This window comes from Nymphaea colorata, chromosome 14 (genome assembly GCF_008831285.2).
Source record: "Nymphaea colorata isolate Beijing-Zhang1983 chromosome 14, ASM883128v2, whole genome shotgun sequence".
NCBI classification, from domain to species: Eukaryota; Viridiplantae; Streptophyta; class Magnoliopsida; order Nymphaeales; family Nymphaeaceae; genus Nymphaea; species Nymphaea colorata.
Window position 1 is genome coordinate 7569043 of NC_045151.1, and position 21350 is coordinate 7590392.

A 21350-nucleotide genomic window follows, 5' to 3' on the forward strand; every position below is an offset into this window, starting at 1 on the left:
TCAAAGTTTGCAGCCTTGCGGTCGGCTCTTTATCCCATACATCGGTGAGGTAGATATCAACCCCTCGTCATATGTCCTTTGGATCATGGATTTAAATCCCCCTGATGCTCAAGGACTTTGCTGGCCTTGTTGACGATCAGTTCCACCAGCTATGTTTATCGACACGCTTATACTCCTTCGATGCTGTCAGGCGTCTTTCCTCGTCCTCCGTGAGCCCTACAGGGGTTTCGGGGGATAATTTCACCCTCTCCGCTCCTTGCTTATTCATCTATGACACCTTCGTCGAAAGATGTCCACCCACTACTACTCCCCTCTATCTGGCTGCTCCCCGCTCTCTTACGGAGTTGGATGCGACAGAAGCCACCGACTCATCCTCCATCGCAAAGGCAATATGATCTATAGAAACAGAATAATAAAGAGAGAACATAAGCAAAATTATCATGAAAAAGAGTAATTTCTTTTTAACATTACTGTGCTCATATTCGATCCTTTCTACAAGGCCCACAAACAAAGTGCTTCGTTTCAGATCAATTCTTCACAGCAATTGCTTTGACTCACTCCCTCGGTGAAAAACCGTAATTCACCCAAAGGAATTCCTCCCGGAGGACTTCCCTGTACTCAAAGTGAATTGTCTAAGTGCCGTTTTGCTTTGTCTCATTTTGTATCTCGTCCGAATTAGCAACCGTCTCCTAATTATTCTCAAAGATCGTCATTGGTTCATCACATGGCATGAATCATACACACTTCATCCGGGCGGGCAGCCTTTGGTCCGGTAGAATGGGCGGTTGCCTTGATTCAAACGCCTCTCTCAAAAAAATAGGCAACCTCATAGATCCATTCAGTTCTTGTAAGATCATTTGGTGGGCCGGCATATGTCTATGAGGAATTTCAGACATTATGGCTGTCTTAACGTAAATATCCGCTTAAGTGATTGCATTTTGGGATATTACGTCATTTTAGATGGTATGGGGTAATTTTGAAATGTATAGATACCAGTACGCAATTACGGACTCTTTGATGGGTTGAATCTGTAATTGTCCTCATTATATAATGGTAGTGGTCCCTGGGGTCGTGCGAACAGTTGCTTTTGGTTTTTCTAGGGTTTTCTCTTCCCCATCTGAGAGAGACCTCACGCGCACCGCACGTACCCTGGAAGACCCTGCTGCGATCTTCCCGTGCACCAGAACAGATGGATTCAGGTACGCTTCCGCTTCAGTTTAAGGTTTCGTTTATTTCAATGATTTAGCATGAGCATGATCCTGTTTTAGGGTATATACGTTTGGTCTTGTATATGCGATATGGGGAGAAATCCCAACATTTGGTATCAGAGCCTATGTTCTTCGTTAAATCGTTGATTGTTGATGATTTTGTGCGTCGTTTCCCGTTCGGATGTTCCTCGTTTGGTTCTTCAGCTCCAAATTTTTCAAAAAAAAAAAAATTGTGTTGAGGGCGTGCGACGGAAGCCGTCGGGCTTCCGTTGCAGCGTAGAAGGGGACGACAGGATCGGGGGCGTCTGTCGCCGTTGGGCGATGGCGGGTCTCCGGCCGTTGGGGCGCGTCGCTGCCTGCGGCCACCCACGCCGTGGGTGGCCTGTCGGTGCCGTCGGCGTCTCCTTCGCAGCCATGAAAGAAGAAAACAAGAGGAAGGGAAAAGGCGAAGGCAGGGAGACGATGGAAGGCGTTGGCCTTCCGTTGATGGGCGACGACTGGGGAGGGAGGCCACCGGCGGGTTCGCCGTTGCCGGGCGGAGCCGTGCGACCCACCGGTGCCCACCCGCGGCCTGCCCGCTGCCGTTTCAGCCGCCCATTCCAGTCGATAGGGGCGGAAATCAGAAAAGGGGCAAAAAACTGAGAAATTAGGGCACTGCTAGAGGGCGACGGCCGGTCATAGACCTGCCGGCGACTTAGCCGTCGCCGGACGGCGCCGTGCGGCACCTGCCGGCGCCGACCCAAGCTCTCCGGAGGCCTGCCGGTGGAGTTCCACCGTTCGGCAGGCCAACGGTGGAGCAGCGGCGTGCGAACCACGCGCGGTAGGCAGCGGGTCGGACCGGGTCGGGTCTTGCAGACCCGATTCAGATCCATCAGATTTAAAAAAAAAAAAAAAACATTTTGCCGCGCTCGCCCGCGCGCCCGCACGCTGAGTTTTTGGGCCGGGTCGGGTCATGTCGGACCCGACCCGTATCCATGCAGTTTAATTTTATAGAAACGGTTCGTTATTATCAAACCGGTTTTGAAAAGAATCGAACCGGTTCATTCAGTTTCAGACCGATTCAAATCGATTCTGAACCGGTTCAGACATTTTGGGACCGATTCAGATCTTTTATGGACCGGTTCAGTTGGTTTTCAAACCGGTTCGTACCCTTTTGGAACCGGTTCTCACCTTCTAGGGACCGGTTCGGACTTTTCAGATCCGATTAGGACCATTTTGGGACCGGTTCATTCAGTTTTGGAACCGATTCTAGCATTTCAGAACCGATTAAGTTGATTTTCAAACCGATGCGGGCATTTTCAGACCGGTTCATTGCGTTTTGGAACCGATACGGTCTATTTTTGACCGGTACGTCCAATTTTTTGACCGGTTCAGCCCTATTTAGGGGCATGTGGGTGTTTTTTGTTGTAGTTTAAGAACAATACGGGTCACTTTAAGGCCGATTCAGTGGTTCTTGACTCACTTAAGCACAATTATGGTATCGGTTTATAAAATTTTGGACACTTTTGGGCCTCTTTTATTGGAACATTTTGGTTTGGAATCAATGTAAGGCAATTTTGTATGTGTCACGTCATTGAATCATTTGGTTTTAGATTCAATGAATGACAATTTTATATGTAAATTTTAATTCATGTATCATGTTTTGCATGTTTTTTAAATTTATGGGTGTACTTTAGATGAATGTTTGGATTATGAATTTTGATCTTTGGCCATGTCTGTTGTTTGAAATGAGTATGTTTGTACTTTATGTCGCCAAAGTGACCTCTGTTGTACGAATTTTCTTGTTTTAAACATTAGATGATAGTATACTTGATCCATGCGGACAATGATCAGCCCAAAGGAGGATTGTTGTTTGGTCAGGTTTAAGTATATAGGGCAATGAATATGTGATAATTTTTCAGGTTTCCATGTGAATAGCGAGTCAATCCAAAGATAGGCTCGTTGTTTGACAGGGTTAATTATCTATATTCATTGTTGACCAAGAATGCCACTTGTAGTTAATATTTCAATCCAAAGATTGGATATTAATGTTGCACCGGTACCTTGTGATGAGTTTTGGGCCATTGTGTTTAAATTAATTTATATTTGTTGTTTTATCTTTGTACATGTTGTTGATTGTGAGCATGCTTTGGTTTGTTCTTTGTACAGTGAGTTCTGCTTATATGATATTTGCAAATTTTGAGTACTATTCCTGAGTTAAATGATTCGATTTTTTTTTCGAGTAAGAAAAGAAAGACTGTTAATGAAGTTGCAGTTGACCAATCATCCGTTAAGAAACAGAAGAAGCATAAGGAAGGCCTATCAGGCTGCTTCTTTTGCAAGGGTGAAGGTCATATGAAGGAGGATTGTACTGAGTATCACGCATGGCGTGAAATGGAGGGTACACTTCTCACTTTGGTTTGTTTTGAGGTTAATTTAACTTCAGTACCCAGAAACACTTCGTGGGTAGATTCGGTGTTACTACTCACATAGTGTCTATGCAAGGCTGCCTAAATTGTCGGACGCCAATTGATGCTGAAAGATTCATCTATGAGGGCGATGGCAAGAAGGCGAAGGTTGAAGCCATAGCAGATTTTTGGTTAGTGTTAAAGACTGGTTGCTATTTGAATTTGACAGAAACTTATGTGGTACCGTCTTTTAGATGGAATTTGGTTCCTATTTCCTCATTGAACAAGTTTGGTTATTATTGTTCATTTGGAGGAAGTAAATTTAAGTTGTTTCTGCACTCAAATTTGATTGTCACTGGTTCTTTGTCTAGTAGCGATAACCTTTATTTGCTTGATATGGTTGCTTCATATAAAGAAATCTTGCATGTTACATCTAGTGGTACTAAAAGTAAAATTAGCAAATTAGAATTCTATTATGTTGTGGCATTGGCGCTTAGGACATATCTCTGAAAAGAGAATATAAAGGCTTATGTCAAAAGGAATTCTTGAGTCCCTTGATTTTGCAGACTTTAATGTTTGCATTGTATGTATAAAGGGAAAATGAACAATCATTAAGGGGTTATAAGTTTTATAATCCATTCAGTAAGTCTTTCTTTGAAAAGAGAAATGCCCATTTCTTTGAGGATATTGAGTTGGGGAGGTGATCAGGTTAGAAGCATTGCCTTTGAAGAGGGACCTGAGTCCACTCTATTCAGAAGAAGGCAATGATGTCGATCTCCATACTGAAGAACAAACTCAACAACCTCAAGAAAATCAAGTAGAGGTGCCACTGAGGAGATCCACTAGAGAGAGGAGAAATACAATTTCAAATGATTTTGTCTATCTCCAAGAACATGATGTTGATATGGGCTTAATGGAGGATGATCCTGTCAACCTCCAGCAAGCAATAAAGAGTTCTAAATCTCTTGAGTGGATGGATGCCATGAATGAGGAAATAAAGTCCATGATGGACAATGACGTATGGGATGTTGTTCCTTTGCTTGAAGGTGTGAAACCCATTGGTTGTAAATGGATATTTAAAACCAAGAGGGATTCATTAGGAAACATCGAAAGGTATAAAACACGTCTTGTTGCAAAGGGCTTTACTCAAAAGGAAGGCATTGATTATACAGAGACTTTCTCTCCAGTTTCGTCGAAAGACTCTTTTAGGACCATAATGACACTTGTGGCTCATTTTGACTTAGAGCTGCATCAGATGGATGTTAAGACAGCGTTTCTAAATGGAGACATTGATGAAACGATATATATGGTGCAACCAGAAAACTTTGCTTCAGGAAATGCAAAGAAAATGGTTTGCAAACTTAAGAAATCCATCTATGGGCTAAAGCAAGCTTCCCGTCAATGGTATTACAAATTTCATCAAGCTATAGTTTCATTTGGCTTTGAGACCAATATGGTTGATGAATGTGTGTACCATAAGTTCAGTAGGGGTAAATTTATTTTTCTGGTTTTATATGTCGATGATATATTGTTGGCAAGTAATGATGTTGGCATATTGCATGAAACTAAGATTTTTAGTCAACAAAGTTTGACATGAAGGATCTTGGTTGTGCATCTTTTGTATTGGGGATCCAAATATTTCGAGATCGTTCTCGGGGTATTCTTGGATCATCACAAAAGACCTACATTGATAAGGTGCTTCAGCGATATGACATGAAGGATTGTAAACCATGAAAGACTCCAGTTGCTAAAGGAGACAAGTTTAGTCTCAAACAGTGCCCTAAAAGTAAAATCGAATCTAAAGAAATGGAAAGGATTCCCTATTTGTCTGTTGTGGGAAGTCTTATGTATGTTCAGGTTTGTACTCGTTTGGATATTGCATTTATCATTGGAATGTTAGGCAGATACTTAAGTGATCCTGGTATGGGTCATTGGAAAGCAGCCAAAAGAGTTTTGAGGTACTTAAAAAGAACATAAGATTTTATGCTCACATACAGGAAGTCAGACCAGTGGAAGATCATTAGGTATTCAGATTCTGACTTTGCTGGGTGCCAAGATAATGGCATTCAATCAGGTTTTGTGATTGCAGAATTTTGTCACGAGGCTGCGCATTATGTATGGTATAGAAATACCACTAAGGTTGTTGTGTGACAATAATTCAGCAGTCATGTACTCTTATAACAGCCACAGTTTGTCAAAGTCGAAGCACATCGACATTAAGTTTTTGGACTGTTAAAGAGGGGATACAAAATGGTCAGGTGTCTTTAGAGTATATTAGGACAAACTCTATGATTGCAGATCCGCTTAGCAAGGGTTTAACACATAAGGTCTTTCACGAACATGTTGTTCATATGGGGGTGTTATCCTTGGATGATGTGCTGGTTTAGTGGGAGTTTGTATTTTGTTTGCTCTTATGTATGGACACATATTCAGTTTTCTGCAGAATAAAGTTTAAAGTTCTTTGGTTCCATTCTGTGTTTATGTTTTGATCTCCATAAGGTTTTAAAGTTGGACCAGTTGAGAATAGACATGTTGTAATCACATTACATGTAATTCTCATGCTATACATTCATATCAGATCTATGTCATTGATTATGTTAACATTTGTGATTATTGAAGGTTTAGCTAATTTTATTATAGCGAAAGCCGCTTTGGTTTTGTATTGATATGGTCATGGACGAGATTGGTGAAATGACGTTTATAAGATAGCAATTATGAGCTCCTAAGGTTTTATGTAATGTCTGAATGTATTAAGACATATTTGGCCCAAGTGGGAGATTGTAAGATCATTTGGTGGGCCGGCATATGTCTATGAGGAATTTCAGACATTATGGCTATCTTAACGTAAATATCCGTTTAAGTGATTGCATTTTGGGATATTACGTCATTTTAGATGGTATGGGGTAATTTTGAAATGTATAGATACCAGTACGCAATTACGAACTCTTTGATGGGTTGAATCTGTAATTGTCCTCATTATATAATGGTAGTGGTCCCTGGGGTCGTGCGAACAGTTGCTTTTGGTTTTTCTAGGGTTTTCTCTTTCCCATCTGAGAGAGACCTCACGCGCACCGCACGTACCCTGGAAGACCCTGCTGCGATCTTCCCGTGCACCAGAACAGATGGATTCAGGTATGCTTCCGCTTCAGTTTAAGGTTTCGTTTATTTCAATGATTTAGCATGAGCATGATCCTGTTTTAGAGTATATACGTTTGGTCTTGTATATGCGATATGGGGAGAAATCCCAACAGTTCTTACCATAACTATCATGCATGGGCAGCAGGGTTGGAATCCGTGTGACGAGAGTGGTTTCCAATCTTCTTCGCATCCCTTCGAGCACAAGATTGTCCCGATGGACGGCATTAGTGGTCGAGTCGTTTTTGGTAATTGACACCCATCACATTAGTGAATATTCATATTCATTGTTAAAGCCACGTAGTTCTTCCTTCCAAGCTGATCTGAGATGGATAGAAGGAATTCTTATTGACAGTCGGTTGGATGGGTCCTTTCATGGTCTGGTCTGATTTTGCAGGTTGGGCGGGAATCGAAAATGGCTATTGGCCTCCTATTTTTACTCTTACTCATGTCATTGCCACCTAGTGGAATTTTTCCTTTCATCGATAAGGCACGATTGCTGCCTATACGGATGAACAATGGAAATGAAATGTTAACTATTCTTGTCAATGAATAAAGAAAGTCCTTTCTTTCTACCTACTCGATATTTCGTTCAATTTTTTTATTCCGCCTCCTACTTGATGCCGTCATTCTGATTATGGAGAATGAGGATCTCTTTGTGCCTCACCAGTATTAGTCTCTCTTACCCACTGTGGCTGACCATTCCTTCTTTTAATAGACTCTCTCATAATCAGAGGGCAGGTTGCCTCGTCAGCCTTTCTTGGTTCTCTCTTCGTAGTTATTAAGGGAGGCAAGATGCCAAACTCTTTTTTGAAGAGGTAGTACTTGATGCGGAGGTTGAATTTTCCTACTGGGTGGATGGCATTTAAAGACATTCATAGCCTTCGTCTCTTTCCAAGAGATGTTTCACGTTTTCAATCCCTTGTTTGTTCTTTCTCATTTTTCCAAATCTCCTTTATGTTCTTTCTTTATCGGGGGAGGCATACTTGATCTTTCTTACCAAGAAATAATATGTTCACCTGAGCGTTGTTGCTCAAGTCCATAAAGAAGGGTGTCATGAGTAGGTTCTGTACTGGTCTTGCAAAACAGTGCAAAACGATCCCGAGTTGCAGTGAGATTCTTGTCCTTTTTTCCGAGTGGAGGAGCAAGGACATTCTATCGGGAGAAGGCGATCGACTAGCTTTGCCTCATTTGTTTTCTTCAGTTTAATCATAGCAGGGAAGTTCATCTGCAACCCAACTAGACAAGCTATGCTTTCATAACTTGACTCCACTGGGCAACAGTTGTCTTTTCTACCCGCCTTTCCCCTATAATCAAGCATAATAGATGGAACTTGACAGCCTAGCAACAAAAAGATCGATCCATGCATATATCTCTATATAGGAGGAGACAGGGGTCTGTCAAAGACATAGGCATCATCATAGGCTTCATAGTGGTGAGGCAAAGGTTAATCCCACAAGGGTTTCAGTTGATCCAATAGTAGATTCTCTAGAAACGTATCTTCTTCTGGTAACAGCTAGATGCTAGCAAGAGAACTTGCATTGAAAGAAGTAGTTTATCCAATTGAGGCACACGTTGAAGAACCAACACGAGCTTCCATGGCTCCGAAAGCAAATCCAATTGGGAGTTCATTCAAGCGTTCGAGACGCACCGAGTAGCAGAACCCAGAGCAGAGAAAGCAGTAGCTGGTAGCATACGCAAACTTTATCTGATTGATCTAGTTTTCCATGGTTCCATAGTGCCTTCATGATACTTCTCTGAACACAAGGGCCATGGAGCATGCCAACTAGGGAACCAGTAGCAAAGATCAAATTTGGCGGTGGATAATCTGTGGGGCTAGGGATTGGAAAGAAAGAGGAAGCACAAAATCCACTGGCTCTAGTGGTCTCTGAAGCCATTCGTATATGCCCCCAGCCATGAATCGTTCTGCTTGCTAGAAGTGAGTAAACTCACTCAGCTGCCTACGCTCCTACTTTCTCTGCCACCTTCTAAACCTCTGGCTCTGTGCTCTTTTCCCCCATGAGATTGGGAGACATATCAGCTTTCAGGATATGGAACTGGGTATGGATTTGCTCTTGTTCAGATGCTGATCCCGCTCCTCCCGTCTTCCGCCCTGACTTTCTACGCCCCACTGGGGCTTCGGGGCTTCGGCTGTGGAGAGATTGGGCGAAGAAAGTCTTCGCACATAGAGCCCCTCGTTCCTTCCATTGGGAGAGGTTGTAGCTAGGGAATCGTCGGATAGCCGACCTCTGATCCTGCTACTGAAACGAACGAGAGAGATCAAGCATTACATTAGTCAGGTATTGGGCACTGACATCTAAGGATTGGGTGGTGCGGGTAGACCGGAACCAACATTCAAGAAAGAAAGCTGGTTTCAAGATCCACTCCCCATATACTCTCTCATCACTATCCCTACTCGTGAGCCTCATTCATTTCATAATCCTTCTAGACAACACTGTGAAAGCTTACTAACCATCAAAGGCAGAAAGGAGAAGTCATGGGAAAGATGAAAAGTGTATCCTTTTCCTCATACTACAGTATGGTTCTATCAGTCCAGTGGAGCAGTAGCAAGAAAAGCTTCATCGATTTCGGGAAGGAAGGACAAGTCATTCCTATTGGTCTTGGTTATTCTCTTCTTATTGGATAGGATTGGATAACTCGCTTTCTGCTAAGGCAGATGAACAAATAGATGAAGCAAATAAAGGATCCGTTATCGAAAAGCTCTAAGGAGAATCATATATAAAAGATGAAGGTGGAAAAAGGAAACTTGTTTTTCAAGAAAAGAAGGGGAAAACCGTTAGGGCTCCTTCAGTTCATTAATGGTGTAACGATTGGTGTTTGGGGCAGGTTATCTAGAGTGAGTGAGTGAAGGATGACTCTGATTATCTAGAGTCACCCGGCCATCTAACCAAGGTCATCCAACGATGACTCTGGTTAAATGATGAAAATGCCCAAGTTAGATGGGATAGTGCTTATTAGTTGGCTGGGTGACTCTAAAAGGATAGAGTCACCATGCAATTTTTCATACTAATGCTATATTCCTATGTATGATATAATTATTATGGTAATATTATATAAGTACATAATATATAAGTATATATAATATATACTATATAATATATAATTGATATATAATGGCCTTTTAGGTCATTATACACGTGCATGTTATATATATACAGTATAGATATAGTATAATATAAGATATCATATATACTATACAATATACATATATACGTATGTATTACATTATAATATTATATATATGTATATGTGTATATACATATACAATTGTACGTTTTATATTGGATATACAAATAATACAGTGTATATGTATTATGTAATATTTTACATGTTTATGTTATATACAATGTTCTTATATGTCTATTCATATTCTTTTAGGTGGCCCTGAAGCAAGCTCCAGCCTATTGGACCCTCGTTTGTGGATATTTTTAGGACTTCTACAATTATTGATTATATATGAATGCTTGCCCCAACAGTACTATTGCCCGGGCCCAAGGTCCGTGTTTATTTTGTACATTTTATTTTTTGCTCAATAAAGATTGAGGAGTTCTTACCTTCGGCAGACTTGCATCAGATAATATATGGATGCACTGTATAATTATGGAATACAATCCGAAATTCATTAGCTTCAGCATTTAGGACAGGGTTAAACCAAATATAACCTGTTTAAAGATGTCGCAGAAGTAGGTTGTGATAGGTAGGATCCGGGCGTGGGTGCATTAGCTGTGTTTCTTTCTCATATACGGTAAATTTACAAGGGCAGGAATTGAGAAATGTATTACACATTTATATAAAATTAGGTATATAAAAGCTTTGGCATAAGTAACGTTTTCTTTGGTCTCACAATGTCTCTGTGCAGGATTATACTACTGAATGGAACCCCCTTCTCTCTCTATTTGTTTCTAATAAGTTTTATACTTTCAAAGAAAACATTTTGCTTAGAAAGATGAGAAAGGGGGTAAATGCATAGTCAGTTAATTTGTTAGTGAATTGGATCGCATGCTTAGAATGTGTTACTTGTCATCTCCCATGCATGAGCTCAAAATTGTTAAATACATGTCACATTTTGTTATTTGACATATTATATTATAGAGATGGGACTTGAAACTCCATGAACTATGTACCACAACTACAACGATCACATCCTTAGATCAACTCTTCATTGTGACATTAAATTGATAATGCTTTGATTAGAAAATTACAAGAAGTGGATGACATGAGTGCCATCATTCAGCAGCAGGAATTGTTGTGACAAGGACTTGTTAGTAGCTCCATTTATTATATATCCATTAGATGAATGAACTTTTGATTGTGCTTGCATTTATTGACTTGTTGGTCCGCTTCTACTTTTCTTCCCTCTTTCTTTTTCATTTTTAATTTAAGTTTTTTCAATCGACAACTCAACATAGTGTTAGGGAATTGAGTGCACTAGAGTGAAAAGGTAACCTTACTGATTGAACAATTATTCTGATAGAAAATTATCTTATAGGTTTTTTAGTATTATTGAAAAAAGGTAGGTGTGATTTGACAATATTGAAATGTTCAGGTATGGTTTAAAACAGGGTAGCTTTTTGTGCTTTTCAAATTTATTATTATGATTTAAGTAAAGTTGAAGGCAAATCCACTCATAAGTCTCCTCCCAACAGACATTAAGCTGCTAATATGTCGGCTGTTTAAAGAGTGAGCTTAGAGATAACTAATTTACCATAAAGTCTTTAGTAAAATGTAGCCTTGTGAAGACAACATTGCAAAGTGAAGGTGATAGGCCTTTCATGAAAATCCAATGTGTAATGAGATGTTGCCTATTAACTTTGATAACTTTCTGAAATATAATTTGACATATTTGATTCTCTTGCGTTTCCTTTATATTTTTATTTGGTGTAGGCATTGTGCATTTATTATGTGATCTTGTCATCTAAACCTACTTCAATTGGTTTATCCAAATGAAAATGGATTGTGCCTGTAGTGCTTCACATTTCATAGACACCCCATGTTATCTCAAATCCAAATCCAAAACTCAAGTACTCAACTACCATGAAAACAAAATTTGGAAGCCAAGACATAAATGAAAAAAGAAAAGGAAAAGAAAACCTATCTATTTAGGTCTTTCTATTTTCTATTTCAAAGCCAGCATCGTCTTTAATTGTTTTTTCCTTTTGGGTGTCCTCAGAATTTATCCCCATAAAGGAAAAAAAGAAAAAGAAAAAGGAGGTACTTATAAACACAGGTTTGCACCATGCAGAGTCTCTGGTGCATGTCATGTGTTCCCATTTGTCATGCATAAGGGCATGTGTACAGGTGCTATGTCATGTGCTTATAACCAGTTTCTCTTGCTTAACCAGTTTCACCTGCTGTGATCCATCATGCTTATGCACCAGTCAACAAATGGTGCATTCCACTTGATGTTATAAAAATAAAATATAGGGTTGATTTCATTAAACTAATTACTAATTGCACCAAACTTCCGTGGTGTATAAGAGTCTATATTTGTTTCCGAAGGTTTGGAAAAAGGTTCAAGTTTCATCGTCTTTAAGTTATTTAAATATTCCCAGGGGTATGTCGTACATAAGTAAAAACTTATTTGTGTAACTGTCTAAGCACTAAGAGTAAATTAGCTTGTTATTTCTTCTTTTTCTAATGAAATCATGGATTTTGTTGCTAGCATAGGCAGCATTTACTTGTTATATTGTTATGTTTATGCAATTCATGCTCATGGGGAGAAAATTTTCCTATGTCTAAATTTTTTATTGTTTCTTTTCAGTGTTTAAAATTTTTAGCGAATATCTAATATTTAAAAGTTAAATGTGCTATCCTTACGTATGTTTGAACACAACTAATATGGGTTACATTATGTTTCACAATGTTGCCTGTGAGTCTTGAATATTGACCAAATCAGCTGATTGCTACAGAATTGCAGCAGGATCAACCTACCAGGAGCCAGAATCCTATCAGTTGATTCAATTGTATTTCTATTTAACTTCTTGAATACATAAACTTTTGTTTATAATAACCAGGTTTGTTTGACATGTTAAATATAATCCTTTTCTCAACGACTTCGGGTGAAAGAATGGCTCAAGTAGAGACGCGTAAGTGATAAAGGTCTCCACTCCACATGGGTGGTGGGTTGTCGGATGAGCGCACTAGCACTCAAGCCGTAGATAGATTGTGAATCACGCACTTTAGTTTTTTGCAGGGGATTCTAAATGAGTGCAAGCCAAAAATGGACTTGGGACAGACTATGTGTTCGAAATTTCAAAACGTTTGAACATTCAAAAATAACTCCAAAAGCAGCAAAACCCCAGTCTAGTTTGTTGCTCAACTTGTTCCCAAAGTTGCCGGCACCAGAGGCCGGTTCGCAACATAACTTGGCTGTCATTCTTTTTCTGTTGATGGGATGCAGATTCGTCATCAATGTAAACCCTCCATTAAGTCATTTAGACAGTCAATGTAAACCCAACACACTACCAATACCACATATAATTCAACTCTTTCAGTGACATTTTTCAATGACAAATATTAAGCCCTCTTATGGTTTAGAAAACTTATATTCTCCGACACAAACGTTAAATTACGTTAGTAGTTATCAACATTATCCATTTTTTTCGAAAAAGTCCCTTCTTATAGAGAGAAAAATCGATATGCCGAAAAAACCCATTTTCTAAAAAAGACACCAAAACAGAAAAGAAATGAACCATGTTTTTGGCGTTTTTTCACATTTATTTTTTCTTTATTAATTTTCCCATTTTTTTAATTCTATTTGTCGGTTTCATTTTTAAAATTTTTAAAAAACTTACCACAAAATTTACGGAGATTCTTAGTATTAGAGAACCGTGTAATCCCCAACGAATGCAGGTACGTTGATTACACTTCATCCACGTGAATTCTGAGCTAATCGAAAAAGCAAATTACGCATCCCATACACGTCCCAGAAGAATAAGCCGAGACCAAAAAGCATATGGTCATGTAAAAGAAAACCGATAACCGGAAAAACCAAAAAAGCATAATGACCATGCCATGTCGCAACTTTTCGTCACAGTCGACAAGAGACATTCTGATAGCTATTCGCCAGCTAAAATTTAACATCCCGAAAAATAACAAACGGAGATAAAAACATCGAAATGAAACAGAACCAAAAATACCCAAAATAGATGACATAACATTGTATATGACGCAGTATACTTCATATCCTCTAACAACCCACAAAGCAAAATCTAAATAGTATGCGGGAGAGGATATCAATATGACAACAACCATGGTCTAACAGTCATCACCATACTGATGTTTAGGAAACAAAAAAGAAGAAAACCGAAAGGCCCAAAAGAGTCAGTTCACAAGCTACTTTCAAAATTTTGCCAACCAACAAAGACAACTTGTCAGACGAATGACCAGTTGACGAACATAAAGGCAAAGCAGTGAGGGCATTCTTCCTCGTTCAAAACCTTCCATGCTACGGCCTGTTCGTAGGAGACAGGCCTGCCCATGCTCGACGTGCAGATCCCGGCAGGCAGGTATGCAAAACCCTGCAAGAATTCAAAAACTCAACCATCAGGCAGTTATGGGTGACCTCGCGCATAAGACAATAAAAACACCACCTGGCCCGCAAGAAATGGATGTTATAATAACCATTATTATTTAACACGTGCAATACTAATTTGTTAGAAAACATCGTTTAGGATAGCACAACACAGACAAACAAGGTCCTTGGTAATGAAAGCAACCATTACTGGGATGGAATGTCCCAGTCAAAACAATACGGATGGAACACAATACATTGAAGTAAAGAAAATGTTATGAATCAGGACTGGCCACCATCAGCGTGACACTAGACAGTGAAATAATTTACAAGGGCTCATTACGTCTTACCTCCCAATGTGAGATAAATAGCCAGCTAGGAAAAGTTTAGAAAGTTTATGAAAATCCTAAACGATATTAAATGACATGTACCTGTTGCATGACTTTTGGGAACTCAGAGCATAGAGCCTTCCTGCCATTCTCATCGAGAACTTTATCAAGCATTATGTCCTGAAGAGCGACCAAGGTTGTCTCTAACATGTCAAGGCCTCCCTGATTGGCAAACGTGAAAACAGGGGATGCCTGGAAGTTCCAAATTTACAAACGAGAGTGAACAAGAAAAAACCATGAACACTGAAAAACAGTTGGCCACTAGAAACAGACTACTTACACTTGCCTTCATAGAGCAGCACATGATGGCATCGCTGTGATACCACATCAGTTTCAGCACAGATTCACTTGCTTGGCAATCAGCTCGGAAAAGTTCCATTCCAGTGTGCAATCTTAAAAGAAAGTTCACACACAAATATATACATATATATAGTTATAGATGTACAAGTCAGAAAAAAATAACACTGGAAGGTGAAAAATAATGTCAAACAGGATACTTGAGTGAGAGATCAAGTACCGGTAGCTGCGGGAAATCCATCTTGCAAGTGTGAGAGCCTCAGGAGAACCAGGAGGTGTTTTGGAGGCAATATGTGGACTCAATCTAGATGGAGCTATCGCCATTGCAACCCTCTGAACTGATGCAATTACACTGCGTACATACTGCCGAGCCATTGCAGCCACATTGTCCCTCAAGTGGTTCTCATATGTGAATTGGAAAGCAATTGTGAGGACTGATCTCAGATTATATTCATTTGTGGTAGCATCAGCACAGGGTCGCGTGACACCAGAACCAACTTCAAGAGAAGATGCTAAATCAAGAGTACGATTACCAGTAGGAATGTCCTGAAACAAAGGACAATTTAGCTGCACAGCTTAGTTACATGGCCTAAAATTGGATCTCATGAGATCGAAACTGGTTAAACAAGAGTGCAAAAAGTTTCCACTCAACTGATTTAGACTCCAGTGGAATAACTCGAAACCCAGAAGGAAGTAACGGAGCATCATCAGCAAATGACTCGTCGATAGGAGCAAATACAAGCTGGGCACAGGCTCCAACTGCATTCTCATCAACTCCACTGCAAAGCTAAAGAGAAGGAAAAGGGAAAAAAAGATCACCATGACTGAAGAGGGCATGGCTTCTTCATTAACAAAAGAAAGGGCAGGTGCTCTTTCCAGTAACAATTACCTGCAACAAGTACATGTCTCTTGGTAAAACTCCATCATCGTGAGTGAAGCCATGACTCTCTAAGCGGATTACCTCCAGTAGCTGTAATTTGAAACAGTCAAATCCAGACGGGATCAGCAAAAAAATGATAAAAAACAATAGACAGGAGTACAGGGCAATAATAGGATTCGTGCTGCATTTAACTCAAGTAAGAAAAAGAGGTGTACTTCTTCCCGTTCCAGTGTTTGGGCAAGAGGCAGAGCAACCTGACCACCAGCAAATCTTCCAAACCTTGACCCAGCAATACTATAAGGACTGCCTTTCAGAGAAGCAGCAGAGAAGGCATCAATGCCACAATCAGCCCATTCTGAACGGTGCTCTCTCAGAAAACGAACAAGCAGTGCTGGGGGAACATTCTACAAAACACCAATTATAAACAGTTACTTTCAAAACCCAGAATATCAAGAAATAAAAAACCACAAGTAGGGAGAACAATATTTTGGAAATCAAAAAATAAAAGCCCACAAGTATATAGAACATAATGTAGCCAAACGAACAAGCAGGATATCTAAAGCTGACAAAAGTCGTAAGTCACACAGTATATACCTGTAGCAGCATAGAAGCCTTTGCACAGAGGACACCACCGCCAGGAGCACAAAATGCAGCACAAGAGGTCAGATGACCACCAAGAAGTTTGCCAGGAGAAGAATTCACAACAATGGTCACATCCTCCACACCATCACTATTCATTAGGGACCAACCATCATCAGCAAACCCATTTACCGCATCATTAAATCCCCTGAAACCAATTTGGTACTCATATAAGGAAACAGAAAAAAAACAGCACATTTCAGAGAAACAAATCTCAGAAGGAGAAAGATCAGCTCCTGAAAAATGGCTTCACCTGCTCAATCTCTGACTAAAAGTCCTAAGAACAGCTGGCTGATGACCGCTACCATAAGCAACTTCACCACTGGCTTCATGTGCTACTTGCCTTATGTGACGCAATGCCTATCAAAACCAATCAATATTACAAATAATATCACAAATACAGACACACAGGTGAACATCTGACAGCAGGTTAGCATGTAATGCATATGCACAGAATTATGCAGAAATAAAGCAGGAACAGGTTGCCTACAGCCAGGGTCATTTTCTGTGCAAGGATTTTGGATGATTCATACAGTGGTCGAAGCACTTCAGGTACACTCCAAGCCTGCATCATAGATATGAAAGGTCAACAGACAACCATTCAGAGCATGAAAAAAGAAGAATCAAGGGGTAATCAGGAATAGTCAGAGGAACTCACATCCAAATCAACGTGATCTACTATGTGAATTATGGAACCTCCACCTTCACATGGACGGATAAGGCAACCACTAGGAAGTACTTCAGCTCTAACAAAATTTGGGGTGGTAGGTCCAGATGGACCACCAATCGAAGACGTCAGAGATCTTTCACACACCTGCATAAATAGATTAGAACAGTAAATTACATAAAAAATTGACATATTGTCAAAGGCATTTTAGTTTGATATAGGGTATTTATGGATCTTCATACCACAAGGCTGCCGTCCTCCAAACCAGTTGTATATCTCAATGTCCAAAAGTCACGTGCAGATGCAAGTGTTGTAGGAGCGTAAGTCTGATCATGATCAAGATATCGGAGATTAGACTACTGGATAAAAGAGAGAATAGGACATTGCAAATACATAAATCAATAAAGAAAGAAAATGACATAACTAAATATTCACCTGCATATATATCAGTTCTATGGTCCCTCCATTTCCTGTTGGGAGAACACTCAATACATCAAGAGAGCGACAATCACGGAACCAAGACAAGCGATCCTTGAGTATTTCAGCAACCTGTAATCATGTTTAAATAACCATATGAATTACTCTCATAAAACAGGTACATGGCCTAAAAAAATGGATCACAACAACACGGTACCTTAGGAGGTTCTAAACTCACAAGACCGCAGGCACGTGCTGCCACACCGCTGCAATTGTGTGAAACAGCAACAATGCCAATAGAATCCGGACCAGGCTATCAACCAATCAAATAGTTAGATGACAAGATCAAAAATCAGACAAGTACACAGAAAAAAAAAACATAATGGAGCATACCTTCATCCCAAGCATCTGGACCCAGTCGACAGTAGTTCCAGTAGCCTTCGGAAGGAACTCTGCCAAGGTGTCCTCTGCAATAGACAGGAGTCTGACCAAAAAATAAACATGGTCAGAGTGAAAGGTTTCAAGCACAGTATCAGGACTAACAAAGTTGGTACATCTTACCCTGCTGGGTTGTTTGCATCCCTCGGAGGATGCTGGGGAGTAGGGTTCTGCTGATGCTGACCGCTTGTAACCACAGATTCACAGCTAGTATCAGTGGTTGTTACAGAAGCCTACAAACAAGAAGCAATTTTAGCAGAGAGAGAGAGAGAGAAGGAGAAGGAGAGAGCTAAAGAGAATAAAGGTAAAATGGTCTATGACGGGAGACAGAAGGTCATAATGGAGATAATGCACTCACTGCCTAATGGAAAAAGGAGAGATTAAGAGAAGAGATGTCACGAACATTCACAAGTTGGAAAAAGTAATAGACCAAAAACATTTCGGGAACGTTTTACATACATTCTGCAACTGCTGCCTCATGTAGCCATTTTCGTACACCAACTGAGAGACTTGCTTCTGCAGACGATCATTCTCCTCCATCAACAACTTGTTCATTGCGGTCAGCTTCCGATTCACAGTCTGCAATCGAGATGCTTCCTTCCGCTGCTTCTCGCGGCACCTAATACAACAGAGAAGAAACAAGTTATGACAAATTACATCCCCACTGCAAGACTAGACTAGGCATGAATTTATCCCACGTAGGAAAAAATAACAAAAGCTTTTTATTATGTCCACGACGGGGTCAGGAAATGACGAAAGTGTCAAAAATACACCCGTCCTCAGCCTTGGGAAAATGAACCATCCAACACCGAAGGTAGAAGGATGATTGCTTATACAAAGAACGTTAAGCAAATCGCGAGGACACAAAGAATGCCAAATGTTCACGCCCAAAAAAAGAATACAAAAAGAAAAACAAGAACATGACTTGATCAAAAATCGAAGGAGAATATGGAAAATCTACTAAAAATCAGGAAGTAGGAGAAAATGAAGCAAGCGACTGGGAAAAAAAAGGGCCAACTTTATAAGAAAGGAAAAGAAGCCATAGAACTAGGCATAACGAATGACCGCGAAAAAACACACGAGGCATATTGTTCAAAAAGGAACAACACGCATCGTTAATCCTCAGGTAGACAGATTATTAAATGCTGTACGTTTAGAGAAGTGAGCTAGCGGGTAAAGAAGTGAATAAAAGAAGGAAAAAAACAAAAGCAAAAATTCAAAGCACTGCACGAAACAATCAAGGGAAGAGGACAAGAAAAAACATCCAAAGACTCATTAAAGATCAGAAAAGAGACAGACACTAACCAGAGACCATTTCGGTTTTGGAAAACGGCATCACGACTATCCAAGATCTAAAAATACCTTTATACAAATCCCGAAAGAAAACAAATGGTAAATGACCACGGGAGGATATAAAACGGAAGCCTTCTATGAAAAACAAACCACAAAATGTGTAAAACAATCTTTCCCTAAACGGTTAGGTCAACAAGGTTTGGACACATTTACTTTCAAGAACCAATGCATCTCAATCATTTAGACAGGTATCCCACAAAATAGGTAACGAAGACGTTAGGTAACGCAGAAGTCAAAACACAAAAAACCAATAAATATAACAAGCTATTGAAATGGCTACCATCACTCCTGGAAATCGCTACTGGAAAACATAGGTTTACCGACATACCCGCCAAACCATAAATACATACAAAGAAGATATGTTTCAGAGTAAAGGTTCAAAAAAGGAAAAAGAAATGAGTGACAGAAAATCGTGTAGGAATATTTAGTATCCTCTGTCATCGGAACTTCAGCAAGCATGCCAAGATAGTGGTGATAAGGGATCAAGATTTGCGTACTAGATAGTCCACAAGTCAAAAGGGAACGCCAAAAACTAATATAGAAGAAATATTTTGAACAGCATCCATTCGGAGGGACGGATAAAACAACATTCAATCGAAGACCGAGCTGAATATATAAAGCATGTCTCTCGCCTAAGGGTTGCCAACATTTGGAGATAGAAATATCGAAAAGCAAAAATGAAAAAAAAAAAAAGAATAGACTCCAACGATCAACATATAAGAGGAGATTCAAACCTCCAAACTGCAGCAACCAGACATCAAAACGATGTCTGAGAGTCCATGGACACAAAGGAAAAAGAAGACAAACACCTAAAAGACTAACGAAACCGCCACCATCTGGTAAAACCTGTTTAAAGACACAAGCTAGTAGAAAAGTTTCAGATAAATCCAAACCAAGAAAAAAATGATAGAAAAAACACATTTTTTCTTAAGAAACTTGTCCTTGTACCTATAGAAACTCTAGAGAGAGAGAGAGAGAGAGAGACTATAGGCCAAATCTAAAAGCATGTATCGCCTCCAAACCCCATATTTCATCTCTCATGTACCTCCTGTTCTGAAACCAAACTTTGATCTGCTTGGGCTCAATATTTGCCAGAATGGGGCACTCCCTGATTAACTGTTGCCTCCTCAACGAGCTAGGTTTGGGGCACTCAGAATATACCCTCTCCAACGCCTCCACCTGCTCAGGAGTGTATCTCACGTACTTGCTGCTGTCCATCTGGCTGTTCTTCCCTTCCTTCTGAACGCAGAGAGCCATCACCACCACACCCTAGCTCAATAAAAGACCCTCCCACCCACCAAAGAGAAAACCTTCAGGGAAACAGGTGCCACCACGACAACCACAAGAAAGAGGAAAAGGCCCTTCTTTTGCACCCTCTCTCTCTCTCTCTTTCTTTGAAAGAGGAGGGGAAGGAGAAAGACTCCTTCTCCCCGGGGTTGGGTGCCGTTAAAAACAGACAAGGAACAGAAAATGCAGGCGCTCTCTGTCGAGAGAGCCCCCTCTTTCCCACATCACCCTAATGCCAAGCCCTCTGCTCACTCTTCAGACCCACCATCATCTGGAGCTCCTCTTGTAGAAGAAAGAGAAGTGAAAAATGGAAACCCTAGACAGTGATCGGGGGGCTTATATGGAGATGTGGAAAAAGGGGAAACTTTCTGCTGTGTCTCCCCCTTCCCTTGGATACGACCCACCTTGCAGAGAGAAAGAGAAGAGAGAGAGAGAGAGAGAGACTGTAGCGCGTGCGCAGTGGTGCGTATTTAGAAAGAGGGGAACGGCGGAGAGAGGGAAAAATTTGCGTGGCTATAGTGAAATTACCATACTCTCATCACTCTACACTGTTGAATTTACCCTCACTGCCCCTCCTTGCCTGGGGCACAGCTTCCGCCTTCAGACACAGTCTATACACATCAGCCTTAAAAGTACGGAAAAGCCCTCGCCCTTCTATTCTTCTTACGCACGTAGCTCTTATTTTTAAGCTGGTGTTGACGCCGGTGTGCGTCGGAGGT

The 21350-nt window shown here is 40.4% G+C and overlaps 1 protein-coding gene across 4 annotated transcripts; it reads right to left on the bottom strand.

Annotated features, from left to right (window-relative positions):
• Positions 1-13870: 13870 nt before the first annotated feature.
• LOC116267601 (homeobox-leucine zipper protein HOX32) lies at positions 13871-21089 on the bottom strand. 4 transcript variants are annotated; one of them, XM_050075239.1, is made up of 18 exons: positions 20390-21089; positions 18451-18610; positions 18115-18224; positions 17947-18037; positions 17771-17866; positions 17572-17685; positions 17379-17462; positions 17128-17283; positions 16960-17034; positions 16723-16829; positions 16425-16617; positions 16046-16234; positions 15840-15920; positions 15603-15737; positions 15171-15517; positions 14940-15045; positions 14696-14845; positions 13871-14271 (listed from the first exon to the last, which is right to left on the bottom strand). In XM_050075239.1, exons 1-18 carry the CDS (start codon positions 20599-20601, stop codon positions 14125-14127), a joined length of 2553 nt encoding a protein of 850 aa, XP_049931196.1. In that variant the 5' UTR covers positions 20602-21089; the 3' UTR covers positions 13871-14124. The 4 variants fall into 4 exon arrangements, with proteins under 4 accessions (XP_049931196.1, XP_049931195.1, XP_031505296.1 ...); XM_050075238.1 differs by having other exon boundaries at positions 14934-15045; positions 20390-21088; XM_031649436.2 differs by having other exon boundaries at positions 15171-15496; positions 20390-21087.
• Between the last annotated feature and the right edge of the window lie 261 nt (positions 21090-21350).